This window comes from Psammomys obesus, unplaced genomic scaffold, assembly GCF_907164565.1.
Source record: "Psammomys obesus unplaced genomic scaffold, mPsaObe1.curated_primary_1811, whole genome shotgun sequence".
NCBI lineage: Eukaryota > Metazoa > Chordata > Mammalia > Rodentia > Muridae > Psammomys > Psammomys obesus.
This window is the reverse complement of record NW_026590699.1, coordinates 6,286,421-6,297,101: the sequence shown is the minus strand read 5'-3', so window position 1 is coordinate 6,297,101 and position 10,681 is coordinate 6,286,421. Positions and strand designations below refer to the sequence as shown.

The 10,681-nt window shown below is 58.5% G+C and overlaps 2 protein-coding genes across 6 annotated transcripts in view; both read left to right on the top strand.

The window, feature by feature from the left end:
* Positions 1–10,681, top strand: part of LOC129677845 (uncharacterized) — a 48,528-nt gene that overhangs the window by 1,034 nt on the left and 36,813 nt on the right. The window lies entirely within an intron of this gene.
* Positions 10,094–10,681, top strand: part of Sox1 (SRY-box transcription factor 1) — a 5,061-nt gene continuing 4,473 nt past the window's right edge. The window contains exon 1 of the mRNA XM_055608441.1: positions 10,094–10,673. Within this exon, the coding sequence (XP_055464416.1) occupies positions 10,190–10,673 (484 nt within the window). The 5' untranslated portion in view covers positions 10,094–10,189. The remainder of the gene's footprint in view (positions 10,674–10,681) is intronic.

Here is a 10,681-nt window from a genome sequence, read left to right as displayed (position 1 = left end):
GGGTGCTCGGCCCGCAGGGCGCCCGGGGCCCGCGCGGCCCGCGAGCAGGCCGGGGCTGCGGAGGGGCCGGCCGGGCGCGGCGGAGCCGGCGGGCTGCACGACGAACTGACCGTAAGTGTGTCTCGAACTCGCGCGGGGGCCTCGCGGGCTGGCCGGGGGCCGGGGGCGCGCGGGGCGCGAGGAGGGGTGCGGGTCCGGGTCGGCGCCTTCCCGCGAGGATGTGCTGGGCGCGCAGGTCGTCTGGCCTCGGGGGAGAGGGGCCCGGCGAGACGGTGACCTCCGGGCTCGCGGCTCCGTCGGTCATTTTCTCGTGTGTTCACCCCCCTCCCCCCCACACACACACAGCCCTTCGGACTGGCCACCGCCCAGCGGCCCAACGCCAGGTCTAGGTGGGTCGCCCCGGGGGGCCGCGGGGTGGAGGGAGGGCGAGGCGGCGGCCGCGGGGCGAGGGGCGGCGGGTGGCGGTTCCCGGCCCGACCCGGCCCGGCCCGGCCTCGGCTCTCCCCGCCGCGCCGGGGCCGTCAGGAACTCAGCCTCAGGCTGAAACTACCTTCTAAAAATTAACATGTCGAAGCGGGTGCCACTCGGTGAGAGGCGTTTGGGGCAAAGAATCAATTTAACTTTGACTGACCGACAGACTTGACTGTATTAATGCAGTCAATTAAAAAAAGAAAGGAAAATCAATCAGCCGGGAGACCTGGGCACACAGAACGCAGGGCCTGCCCGGCGGCCGGCGAGAGGGCGGCTCCCCGGGTCCGAGCCTGAGTACCACGCGTCCCAGGGGCCGCCCTGGGCAGGGGCGACCCCGGACAGAGGCCCGGCCGGGGTAGTGGCGTCCTCCGCGGTCAAGCGCCCCACCGTCTTTTGGTTAGACTTGTGCACTCAGGAGGCTCCAGGCCGCAGCTGGCCACCCTCTTCGGCTACTTCTTTAACCCGGACGGAAGGGAGTCCGTGGCGTGCAGAGGTGAATTGGATTTTCGGCGTGGCCTGGAGCTGGGGGCAGAGCCGACAGCATCGACCTAGGCAGGGACCCGACAGGCCGCCTCCACCGGCAGGAAACAGGTGTTTGGACGCGATAGAGGCCTCCAGTCAATTAACCCATTAAAAGGCCGCTTTGTGCCATTGATTTCCCGCAGCGCGGAGAGGCCCGGCTTCCTAGTTGTGTCTTTGTGAAAAGCTGGGGTTGGAAGGGAGCTGCCTTCATGGCACCCTAGGAGGTTCAGAGGAACCCCGGGGACACTCGCCTCCTCTGTGGCTTGGACTGCGGGAGCTGGAGAAGAGTCCTGCTTGGTTCTCAGTAGTCTTGTCCGGGCCGCCTGACGGGTGCATGACGCTGGTAGCAGAGTAGGGTACACAGGCACTGGCCACAGGCCCAGGAGAAGTGGGATGTGGATACAGAACGGGGCCGAGTTCAGAATCCTCGGGAAAGAGGCAGGAGAACTATCCTCCCCTGGACTCTGCCAGGTCTCCTTGCCTAAGGAGTCTTTGGGTGGAGCAGGGTACTATTTGACCAAGGACTCCCGCTGCGCTGTGTGGGTGCCCAGTGAAGTTGAACCACCAGGTGGCTTCCTTCTGAGCCCTACTGAAGAAGCTGAGCCCGCTGCCGGGGTGACAGAGACTGAGGAAGGGCTGGACAGTGGGGCCGGGGCGCCGAAAAGTGGTCACTCCCGCAGGTGGCCTGCTGGGTTGCCAGTCTCACCTGCTCAACAATGAGCCCAACCCTGCCGTGGGTCTAGAGACAGAATACTCCGTGTGGCTGACCTGAATGAGAGAAGAGAATCAACCACCCCAACCCATCCCCAGGGGAGGTGAGATGCTGTCCCGAAGCTGCCTTCCAGAGGAAGATTCGCCTGGGCGTTCTGAGTTTTAGATAGCTGGAAGGCTAAAAACACCTGGGGTTCAAACATCCCTCTGCTGGCGCCCGCTAGGATTCTTTGTCCTTCTGAAATCCAGAGTCAGTACCCCACCCGGGAGTAGCCTGTCCCCGAGGAAGAGACCAATCATTTCTGGGGACAGTAAGAGGTGCTCATCTCAGCCCTTGGCCAATTTTATTTTTTAAATTTCCTCTTTTCCCTTCGCTCCTAAGTTAAGATCTAGGACTCAAAGGCCATCTGAAACCCTATCTCTCTGTGTTTCTGTCTCTGGGGACAGTGATGGGTGCTGCTGATCCCAGCCCTTAGCCAAATATACCTTTTTCCCTTCACTCCTGAGATTTAGGACTCAAAAGCCATCTGAAACCCTACATCTCTGTTTGTCTCTCTCACACTCACTTGCTCATTCTGTATCTGCGTGTGTGTGTGTGTGTGTGTGTGTGTGTGTGTGTGTGTGTCCTCTCCTCCCCTCCCCCTGGACCACCTTCTCCAAAAGTCCTGAAGGGCACCTGAGCCCTCAGAGGTGGCCTGTGATCTTTCTCCAGCCCTCCTGTCTGGAGTGTGATGCTCCCAGAGGCCCCTGCGAATAAGCAGTAGTCAACAGGCCTCTCCCTCCAACCCCAGGGAAATCTGATTTCTGCTCGTGGACCAGCTGCTTTGTATCTTTGCAAGGGAAGATGAATGGCGTTTCAGATGGGGCCAAGGGGTCCTCCATTAACCCCTCACAGGGCAGTAAAGCCCTCCCCACAGCCTGGAGATATTCTCGGATCTACTTTTCCCGTTAGCTACTTTCTGAAGTAAAGTGAGGCACATGACTGAAAGGGCTTGAAATTGTGTCAGAGTGATGTTTTAATCTCATTGAAAAGTGTATTAAAGGACAAGATGTGATTTGTGCGAGCTGCTCCGATGAAAGGCAAGATTGGAGTGGATGGGTTTTCACTGGCGTGAACCCGTGCCGCGTTTATATTGCAGCCTGTGTAGCTAATCTAATTTGCAATAACTGGGATGGCCTGTAAGGAAAAAGAGAAACATCTCTGGTTTCACGTTGTTCCTCTTCATATAGAAATTCCTCTGACTTGTCTCCTCTCGTGAGCGATGCCTCTTCTCCTTGGGGGCTAATGAAGGAGAATGTGAGCGAGGGCTGTGCACACTCACTTCTTGCCACAGCCCTGGGCAGGGCCACCCTTGGGCTTGACGGGCCATTGTTTCAGGTGGCACGGAAAGCGTGCCACCGCCACCCCCGGCACGTTGCTCTCCACTCTCCCGGCAGCAAGGGCCGGGCAGGCTTGTCTGCTCAGCCCAAGAATTTTGGTGTTAAGGGTTGCTTCGGGAATGTCCTTAATCAGACACCTCCCATTTCTCAGGTTCACCCTCTTCGAATTTTGATTTGAGCAGCTGTGAAGCTCCACTGTTCAGAAGAGTTTGACCTTGTGCACGAGCTTCCCGTGGTCTCTGGGAAAAGCCCAGCACCCCTCTGCTGGGAGGAGTCTTTATGAGCACATCTAACTTAACCAGCATTCTTTATCAGGAAGACACAACATGCATTGGAAAATTACAACTTTTGCACAATGTAAAAAAAAGGTGTATTCAAACTGTTAATTATGGGGGCTTGAGTAAATGAAACTTTCACAGTGACCCATTTAATTTTGCAGTAATTGCTGACAAAATAAGACACGGATGAATCACAATACAGTATATTTATCTTGAAGGAGAATATTGTGCTGATGTAGTTACACCAAAGACTAAGAGAAAAATTTAAGAACGGCGGCAGAAAATTTTAACGTACATAAAAATCTCACCCTGAAAACATCTGGGTTAAAAACGCAGAAAGCGCAGCTCCCGTGGTGTTTCTGAAAAGCGCAACCAAATTACAGAGGCGACTGTGTCCCTCCTCAGAACCCAGCGCTCCCGGTGAGCCTTCTCCTCTGGGAGAGAATCGGGGTCAGATTCCGACTCCCAGGCTGGAGCACAGATTTGGAGTGTACTAGAGATCTAGAGGCAAACGAGGGTGGGGAAGAAACTCCCAGCCCAAGCAGAACGCGGGCGCCTGGTGGCAGGCTGACCCTGAGACAGAGTCGTTAGCCCAGGCCCTGCTTGGCAGAGAGAATGGGAAGCGAGAGGAGGGGTCACTCACGCCCCTGGCACAATTTGCTTCCCTCAGGCAAGTCCAAACGGATTTTTGCTTTCTTTTGCAGGAAGGGAAGCGAGCCCACACCCTCTAATTGCTCACCTTCTCCTTCACCCCCAGGCCAAGTGACAGCTCAGCCGAGGGCAAGGGGGGCAAGGCACCGGGCGCAAGCCTGGGCACCCATTAGAGCCCCCCTTTCTCCATCGGCGTGGCCACGGGGGTGCAGACAGCCTGCGGTGCCACGGGCGCCTGGCGCACCCAGGCTACCCGCACAGAACCGCATGGGTAGAGCTGCTTTCTGCCGACTCGCGGCGGGTGGACGCCCAGGCAGCGCTAGCCTTTCCAGTGGCCACAGCTCCACAGCTGCGGAGGCTCGGCCCTCCTGCGGGGATGGATGGGTTTGGGCTCAGTGGATAGATTCGGACATCTGGTGCCCAGGTGTAGCCCCAAGGTGGGACTGCTGAAATTCTGGGCAGCAAATTTCACGGCCGCAGAGGTGGGCGCTCGGTCCCAACGCCGCGAGGCCTGGCACCGGGCGGCGGCCCAGCCCCTCCGGCATCTCCGTTGCCTCCTCTCCAGTACCCGCAGCTCCGGGGAGAGAGGGCTCAGTGCCCCTCGGGTTCCAGGCTCTCCTCCTCTCTCTCATTCATAAACCTGGTGGCTACAAACGCAGCTTGAATATTGACGTCTCTCCCCGACTGCTCCGCCGTTAACCCAATTACAGAATTCATCAAGAACTGTGTTGAATTATCTCTTTCCATACAGTATCAGCATTAGCCTAATTAAAAGCTATAATGTCTGATATAATGATTAAATCGTTAGCTCTGCTGTAGGGAAGCAATATTTTGTTTTCCCTTCAATTAGAAGCTGATTGAGGTTTTCAGAGCAGGTCAGCTGTGAAATTTGAATTATATGTGTGAGTACTGCTCACAGGGTGAGCCCCTACTCAAAGCTCCCAGAGATTCTCGGAATGCTTCCCCCGGAGAGCCAGGAGGCACGCAGGCACACACAGCCCCGGGCCGCGTGCGCCCGGCGCCAGGAGGACGCCCGAGTCTGGCAGCCTGGACCAGGGGACTGTTTACACCTTTCCCACGGGCGCCGTGGCAGCGGCTCTCTAAACTCAGACGCGGTTCCGGTCGAAGAAGAGGAGCCTCCGCTTCTGGGCCGAGAGCGGCTCGGAGGAGATGGTTCCTGAGGAAGAGGGATTCTCTTCGTCCGTCCCCACCCCTGACCCTCAGTCCCGCAGCTGATTCTGTTTCTTTCCCCCTTTTAAACAAACCAGCAACAGCAAACAAAACACACAGCGTTGTGATTTGCCTTCTTTGGCTCTTTGGAAAGAACCCCCAAGTTAGCCAGGGCTGGACCCCAGGAGATCGGCTGAGCGAATCCTAGAACGACCCAGAAGAGATGTCCCTTCAAAGCCCCGGGTCAGAGGCGCGCGCGGAACGCCAGGCCAGCCCCGGACCGTAGCGCCGGCCAAGCCTTCAGAGGCGCCGCGTTAGCTAGAGCTGGGCGAGGGGCGCCTCCGCCACCCAGGTGACACAGCCAGAGGGGGCTCCGCGAGGACACAGAGGGTGGCGGCGGCCAGCAGACGGCGATCGCGGCCCGCGCCGCGGCAGGGTCCGCGCTGACGCGCCGAGGAGCTTCGGGCCGGGCTGGCTGCCCCCCACCTCCCGCAGCGGTCCCCGGACCCGGACTCGCAGCCTCCAGGCCCGCCCCTCTCGGGTGCGCCCCTCCTCCCACTTCGCCCAGAACCTGCCCCTCCGGTTGGCCGAGGTGACCTCAGAGACCTCTTCCGAATCCCTCTCCCGGAGTTTTCTCTGCCGCCGCCTCCTCCAGCTCAACAGACCTTTCTCCCTCCACCGTCCCGCCTGGAAGCTGCCGCTTCGCTAGAGTTCTCTCTTCAACTATTCTCTGAGCCCTTGGAGCGAGCCTCAGAGCCTGGAAGCCTCTGCCTCGGGGGGGGCTCCCTGGACCTCCACCTCTGTCCTCCAAGGGTCTTGTTCTCACCATGGCCAGGAGATTGTCACCAGGGCAGATAGTCTGAACCCCATGTGGAATAATTTCGAGTCTTGCACGGTCCCCAAGAACCTCAACGTACACAACTTATTCGGGGCTTGAGACTAGTGCTGAGCTTAGAAAGCCACATATGGATGTCTCAGAGCCAGCCTTAAAAAAACAGAAACAACAACAACAACAACAAAAAAAAAAAAAAAAAAAAAAAAAAAAAAAAAAAAGGAAGAGGGAGGACAAGGGAGTCAGCCCACAGCGGCCCTCTCTGCCTCCAAGATCTCTCATGAGCACAAAGGGCTGTGTAAGGAAGTGAACTGATTACTCTCTGTCAAGGGTTTGAGTTTCGGGTGTTTAAGATCCGGAACTCGGTTTATTTGAAAGTCAAGGCTTTTGTGCAAGAGTTTAAACACATCATTTCCATACATACACACTCCTTCATAATGCACCTATGAGCACTTGCATATACAAGCACATATCACACACACACTTTCCTCTAGCAATGGTCGACCTGAATTTTCAGAGGATTGTAACCACAGGTTGGATAAAATACTTAGCCACTTTTAAGAGTCAGTCTTCGGCATTTTGAGCAAGGGCACTCTGAAGTTTCTGCATTACTGAAAGAACAAAATTGGTCAGTCAACGGTGAAACCAATTACTGGCCTTGGGTTCTGAGCTTCTCCTAGTTTTAGTAAGTAAGCCAGTTTCCAAATCCTCAAGAATATGGTTTTTTAAGAAGGCATCAGGCTGGAAGGCAGCCCCAGCAAGCTGTGGAGAGAGGATGGAAGTATTTACCAAACTGGTCTGAGATTGTCCTTCTTGTGTGTGGACAGCCATGGGAGGGGGGGTGAGAATAGGAGGATGGAGAAACAGGACTGTGGAAGTTGCCACTGGCAGGAGTTGTAATGCCCCTCACTGCTCATGCCAGGGTGGAAGGCACGAGGAGGTCTGGCACACCGGCCGCCACCGCTCAGCTGGCACAGGCTGCCGCAGCCCATCTTCCGCCACTTGGCCACAGTTACACCTGAACCTCGGCCTCCGCACTTGGGCAGGTGGACACCCCCCTCGGCTGCCCTGCTGGGGCCTGTGGACACACCCTCACCCCAACAGGAGCTTCTGCAGAGCTGTGCCCAGTGTGGGCAACATCCTATTTGAGAACAATGCTCAGGGCTGTGGCGGGGAGAAATGAGGCCGTTTCAAAGTCATCTAGCCAAGTTCCCCAAAGCATGAAGCATTCCTGCAAAGCTCACTGGAGTGCACCGTGTTTATAAAATAAATTGCCCCATTGATATGGAAAATAATATGCCAAGCTTGATTCATACAAAGCATTTTCAGGGGGTCTTTGGCTATTTAGTTTAAAATCTAAATTGAAAAGCACAGGAAAGAAATCTTTCAATTGCTAAGTGGATAATATAGTTTATAATTTGTAAACCGTTTCCTTTATTTCAGTCTTGCTGACTTCCCCGTCACAGTGGATCTCTCTGCATACCCATTGCTTCCTAAATTTCAAAGGAAAATGGTTCTACAGCATTCTTAAACAATATTCCTGTTCGTTTTGTTCATTTACAATGTAACTGATATTTGTAGGTAGTTCCTGAAACAAATCAAAAGATTTAATAAACTTGATTGCTGAAATAAGAAGGTAGCTGAAAACTAAGTTCATAACCTAGATGTTTATCAAAAATATATGACGACGTTTCCTTTCTAGCATAATTCCATATTATTTGATGAGTTTACTAGCGAGTACTGAATGGCCTGAAATGAAAGCTCAGTGGCAGAAGCATGGCTTTGCCTCTGTGCTGTAGCGACCTGGGATAAAAATAAAATAAACCTATGAGATAATCATAGCAATGGAGCAACGGGGTCAGGAATTTCACAGCCTCAGATATTTTTGTTAACAGAAAAAAAGAACTGTCACATGTCCAGCGTCCGACATGCTGGAACACCCTTATTCTCGCCATTATCCCAGTTATCTCCGTCATCAGAAGAGCCTCTGATTACGCGGGACGGATCTGCAGGCATCCGGCTCGGCCTGCTTTAGCCACCAGCAGCCTCCTGGGGCACCTTCATCTTCGAGGCAGAAACCCGCCCCTATCCCCTCCCCAGCCGCCCCAGGGCGTCGGAAGAACTTGTGAGCTCTGAGGGTCTTTCTGGAAGATCTAGCCTCCGGCTCTCTCTCGGAACCGGCAGTGTGAACCCGGGTAGTCTGGGGTTGGGTTGGAAATCTCTCGTACACCCCGGAAGCATCCTAGTTCTGAGACTCAAGAATTACGGCCGTTTCTGCGTGCCTTGGTCATCCCCAGAACTGGCCTTTTCTTTTTCACAAAAACCAAACCAAACCAGTGCACTGCACCCCGGTGAGGAGGCGCTACCTTTCCAACTCAGTTTCAGCACCCGCAACCCCCCCACCCCCGCCCCAACCCCGAGTTCACACGGCTTTCCTAATCCTTTGACAAACAGCTTCTGGGACAATCGCTCCAGAAAAACTCGGGGGTAGGGAGGTTTTCGTTTGCTGTTTCAACAAACTTTTTTTTTTTTTTTTTTTTTTTTTTTCTCTTGGAGTAACTAGACTCCATATAGATCTTTTTGACCTCTGCAGAAATTCAAGAGAAGAAAGCGTAAACTGGGAAGGGTATCTGACTGTAGCATCCCAATCCATTAAGAGACACCCCACCCCACCCCACCCCGTCAAAGAAAGTTCAGGGTAGCGAAGGGAGCTAGAGCCCTGCACCACACAAAAGCGGCCGCACCTCCATCCACGGGGACCCGGGTTATGGAGCCCGAATCTGTAAAGGCCTTTAGAGCAGGCTCTGGGGAAGGCGCCAAGCGCCGAGCGGGGAGACCTGCGGCGCTGCTTTCGGCTTAGGCTGCCCCGGGGAAGCTCTCCCCCGCCCCGCTGCTACCCTGCACTCCGGCTGAGCCCAGGGCAAAGTGAGGCCTCGGCTCCAACTTTCCCCGGCCCCGCGGACCCAGAGTTGGCTGGCTGGGGACTGGGGAGGAGCCGGCTCTCCAACGAGCGCCTTTAAACCCGACCCGGGGCTGTACTGCGCCCCCCCCCCCCCCCCCCCCCCCCCCCCGCCCCCCCCCCCCCGGGGTTTTCCCCCCCCCCCCCCCCGCCTCCCCCGCCAGCGAGCCTCCCTTCGCTTGGTTTTCCACCCCATCGTTAATCACTCGGAGCGCGCGGGCGGGGAGAGGCGCGGGGGGACGAGCTCCGGGTTCGCCGCCGCGGCGCGCGCGCTCAGGAAGCGGCGCGGCTGTGACCCCGCCCCCCGCGCCCCCTCTCCCCCCTCCTTCCTGCCCCGGCCCCCCCTCCGCCCTCCCCCTCCGCCTCCCGGCTCCGCCGCCCGCGCCCAGTGTCTCTACTCCCTCCCCACGTCACTCGCCAGCGCGCCATGCAAATCACCGCCGCCGCCGGCTCCCATTGGCCGCGGCGCGCTCATTTAATGGCAGCCCGGGCCCGGCGTATGGCTGCTGGGCCCCCCGCGCCACCGGCCCCGCGTGCGCCTCCGCTCCGAGCGCTCGGCCTCGGGCGGCCAGCGGCCAGCGCGGCCCGGGCACCGCGGCCCGGCTCCCCGACCCTGCGCGCGCGCGGGCACCTGCCCCGCGGTCCCTAGCCCCCTCCCGGCGGCCCCGCGCCCGCCCCCTCCGAAGCCCCCTCCGAGCCCCCCTCGGCGCCCGGCTCCCCCCCGAGGCCCCGGGGACCGGCACATGCCCGGCGCACGCGGCGCGCCGCCCTGCTAGAAGTTGCGGCCGCGGAGTTGGAAGCCGGCGCAGGAGAGAGACGCCGAGGCGCCCGGAGGAGGCAGCGAGCCCCGCTCGGGGCCCAGCGGCGCCGCTTCGGACCCCGAAAGTGGAGCCTCAACTTGGCCACGACTGCACCTGTTTGCACAGCTCAGCCTAGAGAGCGCGGACGGCGGCGGCAGCGGCGGCCATCGACCTGCCGGGCGAGCGGTTCGTGCACCCGGAGAAACTTTGCACCGCGAGTCGGACCCGCGCCAAGTGCGTGTGCTTTCGCCTCTTTTTTGTTGTCGCCTCCACCCAACCTCCCTCTCTCCGCTAGGCGCCCCCCCCCCCCCCCCCGGTCTCTCTGGGCCGAGCCTCTCTCCACCCCCACCCCCACCCGGCCGTCTATGCTCCAGGCCCTCTCTCCGCGGTCCCGGTGAAGCCGCGAGCCGCCCAGATGTACAGCATGATGATGGAGACCGACCTGCATTCGCCCGGCGGCGCCCAGGCGCCCACGAACCTCTCGGGCCCGGCCGGGGCGGGCGGGGGCGGCGGCGGGGGCGGCGGGGGCGCCAAGGCCAACCAGGATCGGGTCAAGCGGCCCATGAACGCCTTCATGGTGTGGTCCCGCGGGCAGCGGCGCAAGATGGCCCAGGAGAACCCCAAGATGCACAACTCGGAGATCAGCAAGCGCCTGGGCGCCGAGTGGAAGGTCATGTCGGAGGCGGAGAAGCGGCCGTTCATCGACGAGGCCAAGCGCCTGCGCGCGCTGCACATGAAGGAGCACCCGGATTACAAGTACCGGCCGCGCCGCAAGACCAAGACGCTGCTCAAGAAGGACAAGTACTCGCTGGCCGGCGGGCTGCTGGCGGCCGGCGCGGGCGGCGGCGGCGCGGCCGTGGCCATGGGCGTGGGCGTCGGGGCGGCGGCCGTGGGCCAGCGCCTGGAG